This window comes from Ambystoma mexicanum, chromosome 9 (assembly GCF_040938575.1).
Source record: "Ambystoma mexicanum isolate Mex_15411 chromosome 9, UKY_AmexF1_1, whole genome shotgun sequence".
NCBI lineage: Eukaryota > Metazoa > Chordata > Amphibia > Caudata > Ambystomatidae > Ambystoma > Ambystoma mexicanum.
In genome coordinates this window covers 426027544-426049450 of record NC_090931.1, presented here as the reverse complement: position 1 = coordinate 426049450, position 21907 = coordinate 426027544, and the positions used below count along the sequence as shown (strand labels likewise).

At 41.0% G+C, this 21907-nt stretch overlaps 1 protein-coding gene across 1 annotated transcript in view; it reads left to right on the top strand.

Moving 5' to 3' along the window:
• The window catches only part of LOC138489651 (maestro heat-like repeat-containing protein family member 1), a 176363-nt gene that overhangs the window by 35429 nt on the left and 119027 nt on the right, over window positions 1–21907 (top strand). Inside the window, exons 3-5 of the mRNA XM_069617324.1 lie at window positions 522–629; window positions 18743–18853; window positions 21583–21693. Of these exons, the coding sequence (XP_069473425.1) occupies window positions 522–629; window positions 18743–18853; window positions 21583–21693 (330 nt within the window). The remainder of the gene's footprint in view (window positions 1–521; window positions 630–18742; window positions 18854–21582; window positions 21694–21907) is intronic.

Below are 21907 nucleotides of genomic sequence, written 5' to 3'. Positions count from 1 at the left end.
GAAAGTTTTAAAAAAGAGACAGCTTTCTTTATCAAGGGAGCGTGAAACCCATACAGAAGATAATTACAATTTTACTCAAAGGACTCGATACAAAGGTTGTGAAGATTATGCCATTATGTTCTAAAGGAATTTTGAGACTGAAAGCAAGTCAATTACAAGTTGGGCCAGACAGAAGCCCATACCGAGGCTATTGTGCAAACTCTCCTTTTTCTTTTAGTGAAGTGTTTTCTAAAGTGGTAGGTCCAATTAGTTGGTTAGGATTCGAACATCAGACTTTTTATTTTTGTTCTTGATGAGCACCCTTAGCTTTAGTTTTGTTAGGTAGGGAACTTCTCTTATAGCGATAGGGCTAGTTAGGCGTTTTGTTTTTTTATTGAAATAAACATATTTAACTATGACCCAATGTAGTCTGAATCTCTCTTCTGGTTCACCACATCTCCCTACTGTAGAGGTTTTCAATGACTGTTCTTTTTCTTCTCAGTCTCTTCATAGTAGTAAATTCTCCTTTTTATGGCTTTCAGACTTAGTGACGCCGACCTCAACCCCACATTCAACCACTACAGACACACCTGTGACAAACCTACCAACCAGGAGCTGCAGTAGCCCAAGTTCTCCCCGTATTATCTCTGGTAAGTGCTAGTTCCTGAATTCAAATCGCCACAAAAAAGGTGTCGTCATAAGGAGTGGAGGAGGGTGGAAGTGGAAAATAAAATCATGCAAGATAGCGTACAAGAGGAACGAGAGAAAGGAAAAATACTCACAGGGCCACAAATGATAACATTGAGAACACTGGCGGTGGGTAAAAACAAAATAAGGTCGCTCAGAATATCAAATGATGTCCAATCAATTCGGGGAGAGTGTAAATTGGAGTCAGGAAGGACCACACATGTCAGCATGCCACAATGGGCAAGGTTCCACAATGAATTGCAGTCAAGATTATCACACGTGAAAACTAGTCAAACTGGGGTTGATGAGGTCAGGCCACAGCTTGATGTCAAGCCACATCTTAGTACAAAATAAGATAAATTAGAAACACAAATGTGGCCAACTCAGTGGGGGGTAAGCACACAAGGAGTACACACAGTTCTACATATGCAGTGCCTTTTGGAACCAGCGTAGTGCTAAATGTGCTCCTAAAGGACAGCAAATGAGGTCCAGAAAGATATAGCTTAAGAAAGGTATTTGGAGAGGTAACTGGTCAAATGTATGCAACAAGCTTATGGCTGACAAAGTTACTGTTGATAGTGTTGGGAGTGGCCGCAATTGCGTGCTGTCAGCAAAAGCAAATGGGTGCATGGGCGTAGAATGGCCATGGGACAGAAAGAAAACAAACAAGGGACACAGGGATGTTGTCTATGTAATGATTTGGGGGAAGCGAAAACGGGCAGAAACATCCCCCATGGCCAAAAAGGGCATTGAATGTGCTCAGGATGCAGAGCTGGTGAAGAGGGAAGCAGTTCAGGGAGCATCAGGAAGTGAAGCCTGTAGGATGGCGGTGGCCCACAAGGGCAGTATTGATGCAAGGGGTCCTAAAGAGAGAGTGCTTCACATACAAGACCATAGACTGCACATAGATGACTTGTATTAAGTCAATCCAGAAACGTATGAGATAGGGATCAATGTGATCACTGCAGGCACGAAAATACCACATTCGAAAATCCTGAAAGCAATAATGCAGGCGCACAGAGACCACATAGATAGCAGTGCCATTGCAGGATGGCACATTCCCGGCATTGCAAGTGCGAAGGACACCCCCCACAACCCCAGACCCCATTATAGCACACAAGTGGAGCGGGAGACACCCCGCAACTCCCGATCCCCACGTGCGATATAACAGGGTTTCAGTATTTTTGTTTACTGCAAGTTCGATACGTGAGATAGTGAAAAAACATTGTGAACGGTTGCATGGCGTTTGCATTGTGAAAGCATGTGATTTTTATATTTTAACAAAACAGAAAACAGCGAATGGCCTCCAAACATGTATTACTGAACCCACAAAGAACAGACATCTTTATTATGGGGAACCCTGCACTCTCTAATCACTCAAACCCACTTCTTTCCATTTCCTCAGAAGTGAAGTTTCTAGGATGTGTTATGGATAACAAACTCATTGTGCTTTAGCACTACAAATAAATGCTATTGCTAGAAGATGTTTCATCCAGCTCAAAACTCTCAAAACATTTCTATAGTTTCCAGTTTTTCCCCAAAAATGCACTACTATATCAACTATGACCGTTTCTAGGCTTGACTATGCCAAAAGGGCCTCATCACGAGTTGGGCGGTATCCTGGCTGTAACCACACCCAACTGTAATTGCGTTAGCGCCAACCGGTCCAGCACTATTAGCGCCGGATAATGGGTTAGGCATTAACGGTAAATCCCCCTTCCCAATTGGTCCATTGGACCCAATGGGGCATTTCCATGGCAAATACTGCACACTAATACAGTCAGCGGTAATTGCGTGGAAAACAAGGCGCTAAATGGAATTTTCACCTCCAGAAAAGAGCTGGAGGTAGAATAGCCCATTTAGCGCCCTTGTTACTCGTGATATGGCCAGCCCTTAAATACGGTGGTGATACCATTACTGCCGCATTTAAGGGCTACCACCCACCTCGTGATGAGGCCCTTTATCTAGACGTGCAGACTTTTTTACTTTCCAGATTGCACAGAGTAAAGAATGTGGCAGCTCGACTACTCTTAAATCTTTCACTCAGAGATCACATAACACGTGCCTTGATCTCTCAGCACTGGCTCCCAGAGCCTCAGAGCTATCTTAAGCCTCTGTGTTTTACATTCAATGCTGTCCATGGTCTGGGACTTTCCCTCATTAAGAAGAAGATCAAGATTCACGGTCCATGCACGAACCTTAGATATGCAGCTTGTAACTCTTTGGTTACTCCATCCTTCAGAACTGGCAGAATGAGGGGGGCATAATTTTCTGTGTTTGATATCAGGATTTGGAACAGTGTTCCCCCTCAAATAGAGATATAAAGAAATTCAACACCTAAAAAAAGGCAATCAGATTTCAACTATTTCCCTCCTAAATGCATCATATTAATGTATTCGGCCGCCCGTATCAACATTCATCAAGGGGATCTGGTAGCCCAACTGGTTTTTGACATAATTAACACTTACATGATACTTGGCTATCAGATTTTATGCTTTTCATCTCTTCTCAATAACACTGTACATTTTTGTTTGATGATGTAATGCACGTATATAGCCCTTTCACCCACTCTACATAGACTCCAAATTATCTCTTGCCATAATTTGTCACTTAAATGACACCTGGCTATCCAATGCGTCTGCTTTTGATCCGCTATCATGAACACTGTTCTATTTTTCTTTCATGGACTACTGCATTGATCCAAGCCTTTGCACGTATGTTCTCTGTTTGTTTACTTACTCAGATGACATGCTGCTATGTATTATGTGTCCACCTTCATGTGTCATCCTTTCGTTTAAACTATTTCTGCCATCAAAAGAGCCATGCTTCTACACTCTGATGTTTCCTGTTAATGTATGTCTCACAAAGTTCTTCTCACCTGCAGACTTGATTCATCTTGTGTATTGTGATATCTTATGAGAAGGTTATGTCTCCTACTTCTTGGAAGCTGATTCTTTACCTGTTGCTCTGCACATCAGGATTACATCATGGAGCCTCTGCTTCTTTATTTTCCTCTACCCATCTGTCCCCTCTGCTGTTTATATCTCCTTGGAAAAGTTACTATAGATAGGCAACACATATGTTGGATCCTAATCCATGTGGTACCTTTAAAAGAGTGGTACCCCTATTGCACCATTGGTTACTCAGGCGGTAAACCATCTCATTGCTGCCATTTCTGATGAAATTGCTGGAATTCCTGGTTACTCCCTTGCTTAGTAGGTTCCTTGAGAACTCACTTTTCCTTTGACCCCTTTCAACCTGTTTTTTGTCCCGGTTGAGGTACAGAAACAGTGCTGGTTTCATGAGTAATGATCTCACCTGCCTTTGTGACTAGAGTGGGGTTGGGTCTCTGATCCTACTTGATTTGTCTGCCACCTTTGACACTATTGAGAATTTCATCTTACTCGATCGTCTGGCACAGGCAGGCAGTACTGGCTCTTTGTTATCTTGGTTCCAATCCTTTCTCTCGGTTTGGGCTCAGTCGCTTTCTCTTATGCCCTATCGGCCGACTGCGGCTCCGTTCACCTGCGTGGTTCCTCAAGGTTTGGCTCTTTCCCCCATTCTGTTTAATGTTTACATCCAGCCCCTCGCAGAATTAATTTAGTCCCACGGCTACCACTGCTTTTCATATGCCGTCGATCGTCAGATTATCGTCCAGCTAGATCTATCTCAGCGGTTTACCATGAAATGATCGAATGGAGAAATGACCACATTTTTATTTTCTTTTTTTAATAATGTGGGGGGAGCCCCCTGTGCCCAATCTGTCCTACTTTAACTATCAACTTTACCCCACCCCACACCTATATTTTAGTAAAATGTCCCAACATTTCTACGGATATCATCTCAGCAGGATATGTAGGGTATTTTGTGGAGATTTGGGGCCTGACGGTATTTTATTACCGCCGAAAAATAACTTAGCAATAATCACTCTTTGTATTCAGATTTGGCCATGTGCAACAATAATACAATGGACATGCATTATTTCAGCACCCAGACCTGCTTATTTGGTATACGTGGTTGGTGGTATTTTGGTGAGCATAATTCCCTTGTTTTATTTGTGGCCCCAATGTCCAGAATCCCTTATCTTCGCTTAGATTTTTCGTGTGATCACTAGAGGGACCTCAGACCTGCATTCTAGAGATACCACATTTTCCAGTGATAGTGTTGGTGCGCCACCATGGGCAAACTCACTGACTTATTTACGACAGAGAACTATATGTGGTAGTCTTGTGGTAATTTCCACTACCTTATATACGGTAGGGAGCTATGTTCAGAGAGTCTCTCTTCCTGTTGGCTCATGTACCTCCAACAAGTTATACTACAGTCACTCACAATTATTCATACTGATTCTGACATACACACATCTGTCTTAAAATGACCATTGCACTGTTTAAAAATCTCCCCACATCATTGGCATTGTAATGGTAAATAGAAAATAAACCACCCGTCTGTTTTCAAATATTTTCTGTATTATAAAAGTTGCACTTAGACATGATCTCATTCTTTACAGAAATAAATAAAATGGTACAGTAAAAGCATTTTCTATGTCACACTGCAAAGAGCGTGGCGGAGAACAGAACTTAAATTGCAACATTAGCACTTGATTAAGACACGCACGGGACTTTCATTTTTCTACACTGACTGCATATTTCCGTGCACACACCCGGCTCCCACGCTTAGGTAATTACCTTATCTGAGTGTTCTTCAGTTGTTCTCTTTGTGAATGTGGCTCTCTTGGATTAACTCCAGCAAAAAGGAACGCTTGCCTTCTCAAGCCGGGGTCATTGCCTGGAATTCTCAGCTTTTTCAGATAGGACTGCCTCAGCCAGTGGACAGGTTTTTCTTTCAGCTCTCCCCCAATGTCGACTGCAGCAGGACACAGGAATCTGCATTCAGTCAGGACCCCACAGCCAGGTCTTCTCCCCAGTAGTGCAGAAAGATGTCTGCCTGTCTTTTTCCCTGCTACTGCCCACTAAAACTTTCCTCTCAGCCCTCTTTATGACGTGTCCCAATGAAATTCATCATCTCTCATCCTCCTACTCTTCAACAATAGCTTCGCTTATACATTTGCAATTGTTGCAAATCTGACTTCCTCCTTCCTGCAGTTACTGTGCACAACAACACGGATAATCAGCCAGAGAAGAGAAGAAAAAAAAATCTGCACACTCATTTAAATGGTTTTCAGAGTATGCCTAATTCTGCAGTAGAGAACACATTTTATTAGTGGGTTATATTAAAATAAGGTTTTATTAGTCAGGTTAATGGTTAATAGGTTAGCTGTTAATTTTCAAATGTGTCTCTAGCAATATAGGCATTTCAGGTGAAAAATAGTGTGCATTTTTAAATGAACACGTGTGCTTTTAACTGTAAAAATAGCTTTGCATCTTATATGTTAAAATCGTTTTTGACTGAATAGCCTGTCTTTCCTTGTTAATCTGCTAACCCATAGAGCAATGCACCGCACCCTTGTGGTGGTGGTGCTGCAAAAATTTTGTGCTACTTGTGCAGTATTGCTGTACTGTGTACCGTAACACGCCAAATATCCTTACATATACCCTCCTTTTGTTTTTAGAACTTGGCTATAATCCAAGCCAATTCCTAAAAACAACTTGTTCTATTTTTTTTTTTTTACAATATAGCAATCCAACAAAATGAATATTCATGTGCATCAATGAAAATTTGCAATCAACATTTCACCTGAGTCCATCAGTTCATAAAATGTTCCACATTTGCCTTCTCAGTGGAAGTGGCATTACTTTAAGTTTAAATTTTCCAAGTCAATTAAAAACAATGAAATAAAACAACTAACTAAAACAAATAAGTAATATAACAAGTTAAAATAAATAATTAAAATAATAAATACGTGGAACTTCATATGCCGGAACTTTTGCTTTGTCTCTTTTGGTATGTCCCGACCAGCGATGTTATTCGGTTCATTCGAGTACTCTTTCATCTTGGCAATCTTGAATCCACAGTATTCATCTCTTTTGGCATTCCGGTTATTTTGTCTTCACCTCCACCTGGAGGCAGGCATCTTTTGGTCTTCATCCAGGGGACTCCAGGACTCCATCGTCTCCCGTGGCCTCTGATCCCGGAACCTCCGACCAAATAATGTTAATTGTCTAAATCAAAATAGAAAATAAACAGATTAAGTACATAGCACAATACTAACTTCATCCTTTTGCCAAAAATAAAACATGCTTGGTAAAAATACTTCGTTTTTTTTTTCTTTTTTCTGAAATTAAACACAAGTTAAAAGAAAACAAACACATATAAAACAGCATTCAATATTTAACACACTTTCTCTCTGCACACCAACCACGAGCTTCCGTTATATGTGCATTTATTTATTTATTTATTTATTTATTTATTTATTTATTTATTTATATTATATATTTTCACATATATTACAGTGTTTATGTGCCATCATAACAATCAACTTTTTTTTTTAACTTCTTTGTCACTGCCTCCTGATCACACCCATTTATTTTCTCAAGGGACTCTATCCGTTTCCACATGCTCAAGCTGCCTGATCTCATGTCTGGGATGGCATGGTTTGATTTGATTTACATGGACAAACTGCTCTATTGCTGTTTCACCTTCATTTTTCAAAATTTTATACACTACAGGAGAGACTTTATCTATAATTCGAAATGGCCCCTGCCAGGCTGCCAGAAATTTAGAATTTTTCTGTTTACTTTTTCCAAAATGAAACTTGTACACCTGATCCCCTACATTGTATTCCTTTACTGATGTCTTTTTGTCATAATATGACTTAGCACTGTCAGCAGCTCTTTCCAGATTTCTCTGCACAAAAGCAAATGCATGTTGCAAATGCCTCCTCAGTTCATCAATATATTCATGAACTGTGGATGCACTCACTAGAGTTTGCTCATGTGTTCTGTATAGTAGGTGTTGTGGTAACACCATTTTCCTACCTGTTAAGACCTCATGGGGGCTAACACCTGTTGCTTTGGCAGGAGTCGACCTGATTGCCATCAAAACCAATGGTAAACGCAAATCCCAGCTGGAACCTGCTTCTGCCACAAATTTCTTTAAAATATCCACAACAGACCTATTGCTTCTTTCAACTGTACCTGAAGACGCCGCCCGATATGCGATATGTAGTTTCCTTTTCACACCTAGTATTTGCCATACCTTACTCATTAGAGTACTTGTGAAATGACTTCCTCTGTCTGACTCAATTCTTTGTGGCAACCCAAACCTTGAGAACACATGGTTCACCAGCAATGTGGCTGCTGTTTGCGCACTACAATCTGGTGCGGGAATGCACTCAATCCACTTTGACATCAAACATACCACACTCAAAATATAGCGGTGTCCCCTGCTCGACCTTTTTAAAGGACCTACATAGTCTATTTGCAAATCTGACCATGGGAGAGTTAGGCCTCTTTTCATCAATGGTGCTCTATGCATTGGTGAAGCAGGTTTAAATTGGGCGCATACTAGACATCCTCTAGTATATAATTCCACATCTTGGGACATATGTGGCCAGTAAGCATAATCTTTTAGTATTTCTAATGTCTTTTGTGAACCCCTATGGCCTGCAGTTATGGCATCATGTGCATGGTGTAGCATTAGTCCTCTGAATGAAAGGGGTACTACCCACTGTATTTGCCCTGTTATGGACTCTCTAATCATGAGCCCATCCTGTAATCTAATTCGTGTTTTGTTCTTTAATAACACCCTCAATTCTTCTTTTCCCATGCAATCATTTTCTGTTAAAGGATTTTGTTCAGGATCTATCAAATGATTATAATAGATTCCCAAAATTTGATCATTCTTTTGTGCCTCAATCAAATCTTGGTCTGGCGTGTCATGACTCCACTGCACCACCGGTTGATCTACCTCCTTTGGTGCTTTAGAACGTGTGACTGCATCAATTTGTATTTCACCCATTAAATAATCAATAGGTAGCAATTCTCCCATCACAGCCCCAATCTTAGCCAGATGGTCTGCCTTATCATTTCCCTCCTTATCCTCTCCTGGTGTTTTTAAATTCCCACGAATTTTTCTCCAGTATATTGTTAAATTATTTTCTGACACCAATTTGTCTATGGCTTGTATCATTTTTCCATGTTTAAGTGGCTTTTTGTTGTATGTAACCATGCCTCTTGCTTTCCAACCAGGCAAATACTCCACAAAGCTATTCCGTGCATAGTCAGAATCAGTCACCAGGACAATTTCACTGAACTTCTTATCAACTGCAGTAGCAATTGCTTTATAGATGGCTGCCAATTCCGCCACCTGACTGCTCCTATCTCCAATCCTCATCCCTATACTAGGAACGCCTTCACATTTCAACCAGACATTTCCTATTCCTGCCACTAATTGTTTATTACTGTCATTTTCAATGTGAAAAGCACAACCATCCACATATACAGTTGGCAAATCCTTGCATGTTTTTTCATCAAAAGCTTTGTGTGGTGATTGTTCAAATTCCTGTAAACTAGCTTCCACATCCATTTCATTTGTTATTTGTTCAGCTGCACAGTCATGTAAGTCAGCTAACCCTTGAGCAATTGGGCTCTTTTTATTTTGTCCATATCTTACTTCTACGGGAAAACCTTGTAATGCCAGTGTCCATGAAGTGATTCTGGATTGCGCTAGATTGCCTGATCTAATTCTTTTACTCTCTAAAAATTGCAAAGGTTGATGATTTGTTTCAATAATCACCTTTTCTCCCTGAACAATGGGGCGGAAATGTTGTAGCGCCCACACAGTGGTTAATAGGGCCTTTTCGCATTCATTAAATTTCATTTCAACTTGGGAAAATGCCTTACTTGCATATGCAATGGTTTTGTGATTCAAATCGTGTTTTTGTGATAACACTGCTGACATACAATGTTCAGAAAAGCCTATTTCTATAAAGAAATCCCTGTCCTTTATGGGGTATGCTAAACATGGTGCCTTTACAAGACATTCCTTCAATCTAGCCACTGCATCAGACTGCTCTCTTTCCCATCTCCAGGGAGTATTTAGTTTAAGCAGTTTAGTCAATGGTTGAGTGATTTCTGCATAATTCTCAATGAACTTTCTGTTATAGCCTGTCATCCCTAATAAACTTTTTACTCCTTTCACATTTTTAGGATCTTTTAATCTTTGTATGGCCTCTATTTTCTTCCTTTGTGGATTTAGCCCATGTTCAGTCACTTCATGCCCTAGAAAGTTCACTTTTTTCTTGCACCATTGTGCTTTTTGCAAAGATACTTTGGCGCCTGCTTTCTGCAATTGGCCAAGCACATGTCTTATTTCATCAAAATGGCTTTTAAGGTTTTCATTTTTTATCAAGACATCATCCACATAAACTATTGTTCCTCTTTCCGCTGCATCTGGCATGGCCTTTCTCAAAAATATGCCAAATTCACTCCCACTATTGATGTACCCGAACGGAGCTCTAAGCCAGGCATATTGAGTCCTGTCAAATGTAAAGGAAAATAGGTGTTGTATCTCCTCTGCCAATGGCACACACCAATATCCAGATGTGAGATCTAACGTGGTAAATACATTTGAACCATGTATCTGAGCTAGGCCCTGATCAATGAATGGTAGTGGCCATCTAGATACTGGTACTCTTTTATTTAACTCTCTTAAGTCTGCACACAGCCGCCATTGACCATTTGGCTTTAACACACCTAAAATAGGCGTATTGGATGTGCTATGAATGGGCCTAATTATTCCCTGTGATTCCAAATTTTTAATAATCTCTGCCAATGATTCTAAACATGCCAGCGGTAGTCTATACTGGCGTACAAACACTGGATTTCTGCTACAACCTTCTGGTAGTGTGGCCACATGTAAATCAGTTAAACCACAATCATAAGCATCTTTTGCAAATACATCCTTAAACTCCATAAATATTTCCCTCAGATTGCGTCGATCCTCATCGCTGTCACATGCATCCGCTAAGGAGATCTGCTCTTCTACCATTCTGGAAAATTCTGGAAACTCTTCTGGTAAAGGAATCTCAGCGCTTTCCTCTAACTGTGTGGCTGTGTCTTTTTGTAGAGCTGCCACTTTCAAATATTTTGGCAGATCAGCTTCCACTTCAATGGGCTGATTTCCTGTTTCATTTTCATTTAAATTAAATATTATGCAATCCTCTTGATGGCAGCACACTGTCTCATTTGAATCATAAGGATACACAGAATGAATTTTAAATATTCCTTTGGGCTGAGAGTCCAGGTGTTCTGGCAACTCGCCCTTGGCATCTACATATTTTTCAGGAATATTCCCAATCACCATGTTATTTAAATCTGCCGTATAATGTGATTTTTGTATGGCCATTCCTAATGGGGAGTTTTCCTCTAAATGAATGTCCTGACAACCTTTATTATTTACCATGATTTTTACAGATCCTTCACCAATGTCTACCAATGGAATGTATTCATAATCCAGGCCTTGCTGTTTTATGGATTCATTCAGGCATACAAATGCATCAGAGCCTTTCATCTGCTGTCCATTTTTGCATTTCAGTGTTATTGCAAACTGTTTTGTAAATGCAGGAACAATAGTATTTTTCCTCATCTGTAATTCGACTGCATAAGGAACTAGTTGTGCACAATGATAAGCCCTTCTTTTGTCTTCAAATTCAGGCGCCGGCCCACCTAGGCGTGACCATATTTTTTGATTAAGGAAATCTAACACCATACACATTCTGTGCATGATGTCATTGCCCATGTAAAATTCATTTTGTGCTCCACTCACTATCCATACATTATGGTAAATTGTTTTCTGCCCAATGCTAATTTTAAGCATGCATCTGCCTGTAATTCGGTTTTCAAAGTTTGGACTGTCCAACCCAGAAACATATTGGTTTTTAATCCTAAATTTCGGGATTTCTTCCCTCTCCATAATTTTTTGCAACAATTTCTCATTAATGAAACTCCTTTCATGTTCAAGCGCTAAAGTGGCTTTTATTGTTTTAAGATAATCATTTATACCAACGTGAACCCATGGTTGCTCATCTTCCATGTGTATCTCTGCCAGAGTGGTAATGTGTTTTTCTGAATCTGTTTTAGGAACAATATTCTGTTTGCATGTATTCTCTTTTAAGTAAAAACGTAATGTGTGCTCATCTATAGCAGTCTGCCAATCTTTCCTTGGGTCCAAGTATATTTGTACAGGTAGTTTTTCATTGTCGCTCTGATCTTTGTCTTGACACATTAATATAACAGTGACACTAGGTATGCAGCTATTCTGGAGATATACCTCCACAGCATCATTTGTTTTGGCAACGGTGTGACATTCTTTTATATTGCTGTTTTGTGATTTTAGTTTCTTAGGCCTCAATGGTTTTTTGGTTAAGGACCACAGCACTCCATTCACCCCATCTATGAGAGGAGACAATCTTTTCAGGCAATCTGTCCCCATCAGAAATGGAATTTCACAAATAGATGTGATCAATACCTCTTGTTTCATTCTGTGCTTTCCTATTTTTATGTCAACCTCAGTTACACCTATGATGGGCACCTCCTCCCCATTAAAGTTATGCACTGGGCCTTGATTTGCCTTCACTGTGATCTGACTCTGTGGAGGCCTCCCTTCATTGATACTCTTTACCAGCTCCTTGGACATAATTGTGGCCTGTGCGCCAGTGTCAATCATAGCAAAGGTGTGGCATTTTTCTTCTACAGTGATGGGTGCATAATATCTGTCCTCAACTTCCTCTAATACACATAAGAAATGTGAATTCTTACTGATTTCAGGGCTCACCTTTCTCAGGTCTTTTTCACTTTTGGCTAAGCACATTGGTAAATGAAAAGACATTTTTCCCTCCTTTTTACCCATTTCTGTGCGAGGTATTTTATTCATTTCTCCATGTTCAGAGGTTTTTTGGAGTGTGGCCACCGTTCGCCCATCCATCTGGGTAACATCAGAGACCACATTACAACCTTCCAACTGAACATGTGTAACAACATCATTCAGCAATTTGTCATTTTTTAATTCTGTGCATTTGTGATCATTTAGTGTAATACCAGCCCTTTCAGCCTCTTCAAAAATATGTGGCTCAAAGAATTTTTCAGGTGATTGACTTGTACCCTCCTTGTGAGTATTTCCTTTTTCTGTCTGTGTTTGGTCATTGTTTTGCTTGCCCAGGGAAGGAGCTATGGCATCCCCACTTACTCCCTGTTCACTGGTATTCCCCATGCATGAGTCATTTTTCTTAAATCTGTCCCTTTGTTCTTTTGGAATTCCTAATGTTTCTTTTTCATTTGTGCAAATCTTTACTGTTTTATTTAGCTCTAAGTTAAACCGTACCTCTTTTTTAGAAGCATTTACACTTTCCATCACAATTTCATTTACTGGTACTTTCATTTTTAATCCATTAGTCATCTCAGAGTCGTTATGCAAAGTTATATCAGAGCAATCTGTCATTTTGGCATTGCAGTTATCATGAGTACTTAGTCACTTTTCGGAAGCCCCCCGGTCATTGCTATGGCCATCAGCCCCCTCTTTGGAAGGTTGTTTTTGCGCTGTATAGAGCTTTCCTATTTGCTCAGCTAACATTTTCACTTGGGCCTCAAGGCATTGGAACCTTTCCACCTCTCTAGGATCCTCTTTCTGTGGCCTAGGTCGATATTGGTTGTTTTCCCCCTGATTGGATCTATTCTGATACCTCTCAGGTGATTGATACCGGTTGGGATGGTTTCTGAACTCTTGATTCATTTGTGGAGGGGAGCGGGTTGCACCCATCCTTTGATTATAGTCCCCTGGTGGGGAATCATTGTACTGGCGTGGACCGTAGTTCACGTTTTGCCTCATGTCCTGTCTCTCAGATTGTGGGTACTGGCCCCTATATTGATTTCCATTATCAGTAAATCGATCCACATATCGGGGCCTATCCTGATTACCATATATCATGGTGCTGGGATCAAATCTGCTCTGTGTCCCCAATGACTGGTAGGGACCATCATTTCTTTGATCTTGATTTTGTCTCTGGTTATTGTTCATACCTGCCATATCAGACCGGTATCTTACCCGGGGTCTATCTCCTAAATATCTAGGGCTGATGTAGCTCTCTCTATTACTAGGATCATGTGATTGGAACATTGGTACAGGAAATGGCGATCTTTGTTGATTACCCCTTTGTTCAGGTGTCACATTATTTTTACCTTGGCTTTGAGCAGACTCAAGGGACATTTTGGCTGACCTGATTTCCATTACTGTGGCTGAGGGTTCTTTAGATTTAGGCCTAGTATCTTTCATTTTATCACTTTCTCTACCCTGACAATAGAGTACCTCATATAGCTTGGTGCTTTGATGTACAATCCATTCAAGGGACTTGTCACGGTCAAATTCACGGACCAATTGGGATATGATGTCTTTCTGTAGCCCATAGAAGTATGCGGTTTTAAACTCATTGGAATTTGAGTCAAAAGATACATCAAAGCGAGAGAATGCTCTTTTTAAGTCTTGTAAAAATTGGCGAGGTGATGTATTAGGTCCAGCAGTAATAGTGTACGCGACTTTCTTTGCCTCCTGCAATGACTGAAAAGGAGAAAAATGACGCCTAATTTCTTTTTCAAACTCCAGCCATGTCATATTCTGCTGTTCATTTAATCCCCTTATGATGCTGGCCGTCGGGGCATCTAAAGTTAAATGAAAATATTGTCTGTACTGTTCCTTAGGTATCTGGAGTGCTTTAAAAATGTCATGCACGGCTTCTAAGTGATCCTCAATGCAGCATTCACCTCCCTTTTTAAATGGTTTGATCAGGGCTTTAATGGATTTCATTATTTTTATGGGGCTACTTGTTGCAATGCATGGAATTGCACTATTTTGTGAGTCAATCCTGTTTTCAGGTGTATGAGATTGGTGACTGCCCCCAATGGGAGTATCAAATCCCCCAAGGGCGCTGCAACCAAGTTCAGTCACCGGCCCTGTCACTGGGGCACTAGCTCTTTGAGCAGAGCTAGAATTCACCTCCACTCCATTGAATGTGGTACCCTGCCGCCTCTCCTGGGACCTGGGAATGCACATTTGCTGTTCTAAGTCCTTACACTTTTTAAGGAGTCTGGTTGCTTCATTCTGTAAATAATTATTTTCATCGCTCATTTTATTAATCGCCTCCTGCATGTCACACATTTGCATTTGGCATTCATTGAACTCTTTATTTCTTTTGTCTCTTTCTTGAATCATTTTAATCATTTCTTGTTCTACACCCTGGAGATCACCTTCTTTTTCGCAATGTTCTTTTTGTAAAATCTGCATTTCTGAAACAATCTCATCTTTATCCTGCCTAATGTGATCCACTAAGGCTTTTAAGTGTGTCAATTCTTGCTCACTATCTTCAAATTGTTTCTTGCTTTTGGATAACTGAGTATCAAAGTCTCTGCATTTTAATTGCATGTCTTTTTGGCATACATCCAATTCTGCTCTCAACATTTCCTGATTTTTACTTGCCCCATCTAATTCAGTCTTTAACCTGTTAATTAGCTGGGTATCATTCTCTTGCATTCGCAGTGACTTGTTTAAAATAAACCATATTTTGCCGCATAGCCGTATTAAACAGTCTTTCTCTGCACTTTTATCGGCTGCATTCAATAATCTTGTAAGGCAGACCTGAATTATGCTGCCTTCTGCAAAAATATTGTCTAGTTTTTCTTTCTGCACCTCACCCTGAATGCGGTTACTCCATTCTAAGGTACTGTTCGAAGACCAATTCCCATGTGCAAATAACTTTGCCTCTAAATATTGCACTAGATCTGAGATTGTGGTTTCCCTTTGTGACATTCTGAAATTCGTTTTTAGTGGCACACTGCTATTATAAAATGGGTTCCCTTTAATGTGCAAATGGCAGTGTGAGACACGCTTGCCACGCCCAGTAGGTATTCTGTGATCACTTTCCCGGCCTGCAACGCACCATAAATATGTAGGGTATTTTGTGGAGATTTGGGGCCTGACGGTATTTTATTACCGCCGAAAAATAACTTAGCAATAATCACTCTTTGTATTCAGATTTGGCCATGTGCAACAATAATACAATGGACATGCATTATTTCAGCACCCAGACCTGCTTATTTGGTATACGTGGTTGGTGGTATTTTGGTGAGCATAATTCCCTTGTTTTATTTGTGGCCCCAATGTCCAGAATCCCTTATCTTCGCTTAGATTTTTCGTGTGATCACTAGAGGGACCTCAGACCTGCATTCTAGAGATACCACATTTTCCAGTGATAGTGTTGGTGCGCCACCATGGGCAAACTCACTGACTTATTTACGACAGAGAACTATATGTGGTAGTCTTGTGGTAATTTCCACTACCTTATATACGGTAGGGAGCTATGTTCAGAGAGTCTCTCTTCCTGTTGGCTCATGTACCTCCAACAAGTTATACTACAGTCACTCACAATTATTCATACTGATTCTGACATACACACATCTGTCTTAAAATGACCATTGCACTGTTTAAAAATCTCCCCACATCATTGGCATTGTAATGGTAAATAGAAAATAAACCACCCGTCTGTTTTCAAATATTTTCTGTATTATAAAAGTTGCACTTAGACATGATCTCATTCTTTACAGAAATAAATAAAATGGTACAGTAAAAGCATTTTCTATGTCACACTGCAAAGAGCGTGGCGGAGAACAGAACTTAAATTGCAACATTAGCACTTGATTAAGACACGCACGGGACTTTCATTTTTCTACACTGACTGCATATTTCCGTGCACACACCCGGCTCCCACGCTTAGGTAATTACCTTATCTGAGTGTTCTTCAGTTGTTCTCTTTGTGAATGTGGCTCTCTTGGATTAACTCCAGCAAAAAGGAACGCTTGCCTTCTCAAGCCGGGGTCATTGCCTGGAATTCTCAGCTTTTTCAGATAGGACTGCCTCAGCCAGTGGACAGGTTTTTCTTTCAGCTCTCCCCCAATGTCGACTGCAGCAGGACACAGGAATCTGCATTCAGTCAGGACCCCACAGCCAGGTCTTCTCCCCAGTAGTGCAGAAAGATGTCTGCCTGTCTTTTTCCCTGCTACTGCCCACTAAAACTTTCCTCTCAGCCCTCTTTATGACGTGTCCCAATGAAATTCATCATCTCTCATCCTCCTACTCTTCAACAATAGCTTCGCTTATACATTTGCAATTGTTGCAAATCTGACTTCCTCCTTCCTGCAGTTACTGTGCACAACAACACGGATAATCAGGCAGAGAAGAGAAGAAAAAAAAATCTGCACACTCATTTAAATGGTTTTCAGAGTATGCCTAATTCTGCAGTAGAGAACACATTTTATTAGTGGGTTATATTAAAATAAGGTTTTATTAGTCAGGTTAATGGTTAATAGGTTAGCTGTTAATTTTCAAATGTGTCTCTAGCAATATAGGCATTTCAGGTGAAAAATAGTGTGCATTTTTAAATGAACACGTGTGCTTTTAACTGTAAAAATAGCTTTGCATCTTATATGTTAAAATCGTTTTTGACTGAATAGCCTGTCTTTCCTTGTTAATCTGCTAACCCATAGAGCAATGCACCGCACCCTTGTGGTGGTGGTGCTGCAAAAATTTTGTGCTACTTGTGCAGTATTGCTGTACTGTGTACCGTAACACGCCAAATATCCTTACATATACTGCTTCCCGGCTTAGGCTGTGTTTGGAATCTGTTGATTGTTGAATGAGTAACCACTGGCTGAAGCTTAGTGGTGATAAGACTGAGGTGCTGGTTATTGGCCCACCATCGGTGGACACCTTCTTTTTGGCCCCCGTCACTTGGACCTTGGCGTTAGGATTTCAGCTTCATTATCAGTAGAGCCTTAAATTAACACTGCCTGTCAACTGGCCATTTTAAATTGAGAGTTCTTCGGAAGGTTGTCCTGTAGTCACTGGAGTCTTTGCGAGCACTGGTGGTTGCTTCATTGGTCTTTGGAACCATAGATTATTGCATCCCCCTCTGTTTAGCTCAGCCCGCATATCAAATTCAGTGCTTGCAGGTGCTTCAAAATCTGGCAGCTAGAGTTGCCACACAGTCGCCCTATCGAGTTCATGTGTCCACTATCCGGCGCCAGCTGCACTGACTTCTGGTGCAGAGACGGATTCAGGTGAAAGCCTTATGTATGGTTCATCGTGCTTTCTATGGCACATGGACTGAGTTTCTTCAGTCTGAATTTCGCCCCTACCTTCCTTCTCGAACTCTTTGACGAGTTCCGTTTGCAGGTCCCAAATTTTCATCGCTCTCAGCCGGGCAGCCATGCGTTTTCAGTTGCTGCAGCTGCTTTGTGCAACCAGTTCCCTCATATGCTTAGGGCCACGGAGGATCATCTTCAGTTTCGTCGTTTGCTAGAAACACATCTGTTCCTGGTAAGCATTTGGTAGGTGTATCTGCTGGGGGCTTATTTAGTACCAAGTTGCATTTTTTTGGTGTAAGTTTTGCTCTTCAAGAAACCCAACATGTAACATAATGACATTTGTTGTCCTCTGCCTTGGCACCCTACACCCCTCACCCCCCTAGAACTTTAAAAAACATGACAGATTATTACGAGTTTGATGGAAATTCAGCAGTTAATCTTTGAAATTACCACCAAAATCAATGACAGTTATGACAACTTAGTTCCCTGGAATTACCAAAGGGTTACTGGTGGTCGCAAGGTGGAATAAATGCCCATTCTTGGAGTTCATAGGACACATGAGGTCTCATTTAAAAAAATGCTAGTTGCATTCACAGGACTAGCAACATTAGCACCTATATGCTGATGGGTCCCCTGCATGCAATTTTCAACATTCACAAGGCCGAGGGGATAAAGAAAGAGTAAAAGCGAGGCCAATGACCTGAAGGTCTACAACCTGCTCAGACTTTGTGCTATTCTCTGAGCCTCTGCTACTCTCAATTTTGAGCTTGACAAAGTATTAAATGTGCAGTGCCGCGGCAATGCTGTCTCTGAAAGCTCAACTGGGCCAGGTGATTGTCAGCGTTTCCGGGAGCCAGTGCCCTAGGGCTTCTTCTAGTCTCATGCACTTAGACAAGCCTTGCTCGCATTCTCTACACTGGTAGCGTATGTTCCTTTTCTTATAAGTCCTTTTCACAGTAATAAAATCTTCTTTACTTGTCTCTCAGATTCTGAGCCCACCACTGCAAGACCACTTTCGGCCACCACAAGCTCAACTGTGAGAATCTCAGATACCAGACACTGCAGAATTACTGGTACACCCTGTATTGTCTTGAGGGGTAAGTGCAGCAGGAGTCTTATTAGTAATTTGTGCTTAATGTGTTGCAGTTTGTTTCTATTAAAGGGCTGTCGACCCACCCTAGGGCTCAATACTGTTCTAGTGTGTTGTATCTTACAGTGTATCAATAGAACATTGGATATCAAAGTGATCGGTGAAATATTCTCAATCGACGTTTCCCTATTTTCAGTCCATTAGAAACTATTGTAGCAAAGCAATTGTCTGCTTGAAGAGCGTGCTGCATCTCTAGACAAGCGGGACATATTAATTGAAATACCTGGCCCCCTATGATGATTTATTATCAGTATAATTAGTTGTATTATAACAGAACTACAAACAATCCCACAAGCTACAAGTGCTCCGAAATACTGTTTACACTGTAAACACACTGATATAGTTTGCTTTGTCCAGAAAGAAACACGAATGTCCAGCAAATAAACAGCCTTGTTAATGTTTTTGCACTCCTCTTTGCCAACGTGAAATTGTGCTCTTGTTCCTATTTACAAAACCTCCACATTGAGATAGTCAAAGCCATTGGTGTCCAGGTTGGTCTAGTATAAATGTGTGCTTTGGATCTTCACTCCTTTAGGGAGGGTGAAAAATGGCAGCCATCAATATCAGGAAGAGTAGGCCCAACATGAATGCCCACAGGACCACAGCAGAGGTTACAGCCATACCAGTAGTGGGGTAAACACCTAGGGGTTAACAAAGGCCAACATATTAGGTACCAACGGATCCAGGAATGTGAAGAATGGGCTCATAAAATAATGTAAATGTGGTCACATTAGACAGTGGGGACAGTTGGAGTGAAAACATTGTGATACACAAGACCTTGAAATAGATTTAGTCAGAACCAGGTGGGAGGGGGTTTGGGATTGGATAATAAAGCTGAGCAGGTCTGTGGAGGGAAAAATACAAAATTAAGCCTTGCAAGACACTGTCAGTACAAGTACGTTGAGAACATATATATAGAGGTCTTGGGGAAACATGTGATGAAGATAGATCTGCAATATATGTGATAGGTGAGATTGCAGAGTGTACTTTTATGAGCATTGGTTGTGTGAGGTGGTGTGAGTGGTGACCAGTGGATTGCCGATGAGGTTGTGTGGGTTGTGGGAATATTTTCTGGTGAATAGCTGAATGCTTGGATGAGAAGTGCTGTGTGTGACTGTGTGTGTGTGTGTGTGTGTGGGGATGCACATTGGGTGGGTTTAGCTGGGACTGCTTGGGCATGCCTTTTAGCTCTTGATGCTCATAGGCTTTGCAGGCACTAGGAAGCAGACTTGTCTCTGCCCCTCTTTTACTGCTCTTGTCCCCAATTGCCCTGAGCTATGGGCCATTGTGCTATGATGGCCTTCAGGGGTGGTTCATGATTGCCTAGGCCGGTAGACTGTACTCTCAAGGGTTCACATGATCCCCTACTCATTGGTGATTCTGTGGTGGTAAGACACTCTGTTTGGGTCGTATGACCTTGCTAGGGTCACGTATGCTTAAAGTGAGAGGCAGGAGGTTAAGTCAAGATTTCATCAGGACTTTGTCACTTTTCTTTATCTATGCAAGACCAAATTCTCCCCATTTGTCCCAGAAAGGTTGTGCCATAAAGCCATGGCTGTAGTTTTTTTAAGAGCCACACAAATGCAAATCATTGTACTTCCATAGTTGCATGATTCATTTCCCTGTTAACAGCTTCTGGGGAAAGATGCATTATGCACGAAACCTCCTCTGTAGTACTCTCACCATCTCTCTCGCAAAGAAAAATCCTTCTTCACATTAATAGCTCAGTTTGTTTGCTCCTGCCCTTTGCATAATAACAATGTTCAACAGCTGGTTTTCAGGTGGGATCTCCTGCATAGACTGTGTTCTTTGTTCCTCCAAAATGGATCTCAGGCACACAGAAGATACATATTTCCCATTGATAAATGTCATACATAAGCTTCAACTATCACCCAGGCAAAGGTGGCCTTCAGTTGGTCTTGTTGTGTTGTGACCTGTAATGTTCCATACATCGCGCTAAAATAACTTCATGCAGGCCATCGCAAATAACGCTATTGATATGTGTTCATTATCAGATATTGCCTCGATAGCTCTGTGTAGAAGGTGTCTTAGCCCTCCAGAACTCTACTTGAGATTCCTTTTATGTACAGCAAATCATAAATGCCCTAGCACATGTCTGACTGTAGAGCCAAGATGGCTGCTACTCCCTTCCAAGCCCAGGGACCTTCCCTAAAGTCAAAGTTAATTTGATAAACTGGCTTAAACAATCCTTTCTATTAGAGGGAATCCGCTTACAAATGCTGGGTACTATACATTAACTGCACTGTGGCATATTACTTGGCAAACTGCCACCATGCAGTCTCCCTGAGGGCACTGATATTTACTTTCACACACCACTGGGGCACACACAGGGTGTTTCATGCGAGCATACTTAAATGCCACGTGTTGTCCGTTCAACCAGAGCTCCTGAAATATGAAAAATCACCTGAGGGTTCACTTAGCAGATGGAAATCCATCCCGCCGTGTTTTACTCTGAAGGACCAATTGCACGTTATGTGACCAGGAAACCTAACAGCTCAGATACATAATGTTTGCGTAAGGATCAAGGCTTCACCACTTCACCTCTCTGGCTTTATCCTGATGCAGAGCACTTTCTTTATCGATTCCAGAATAAATAAAGGCTTCTTGGGTATTTCTATTTTTTAGTGATTTGTTTATACATTCTCTGCATTCTAGGAAGTAAATCCACAACTAGTTCAAAAGCCCAAGGGATTGCTCCTGATGTCACGTTGAAAGATGACCCGATCAGGAGGAATAGCTTGCAGGTTCCTCCTCTTTATCTGAAAGGTATGTTAATGCTGTTCCTACTTTACTTTCTCAAGTCCTGTTAGTATCTTTCCTTTCATACTGTGGGTGCCATTTGGCCAGGCTTATCACCGGCCTCCTCAATAACCCTATTTCACCTTTTTCTTGAGTTCTTCCTTAACATGTAATTAATTGGTATCTGGTTAAAGTGGATAAAATTATGTATTTTTGATCCAGTGTGCCTAATTATAGGCTG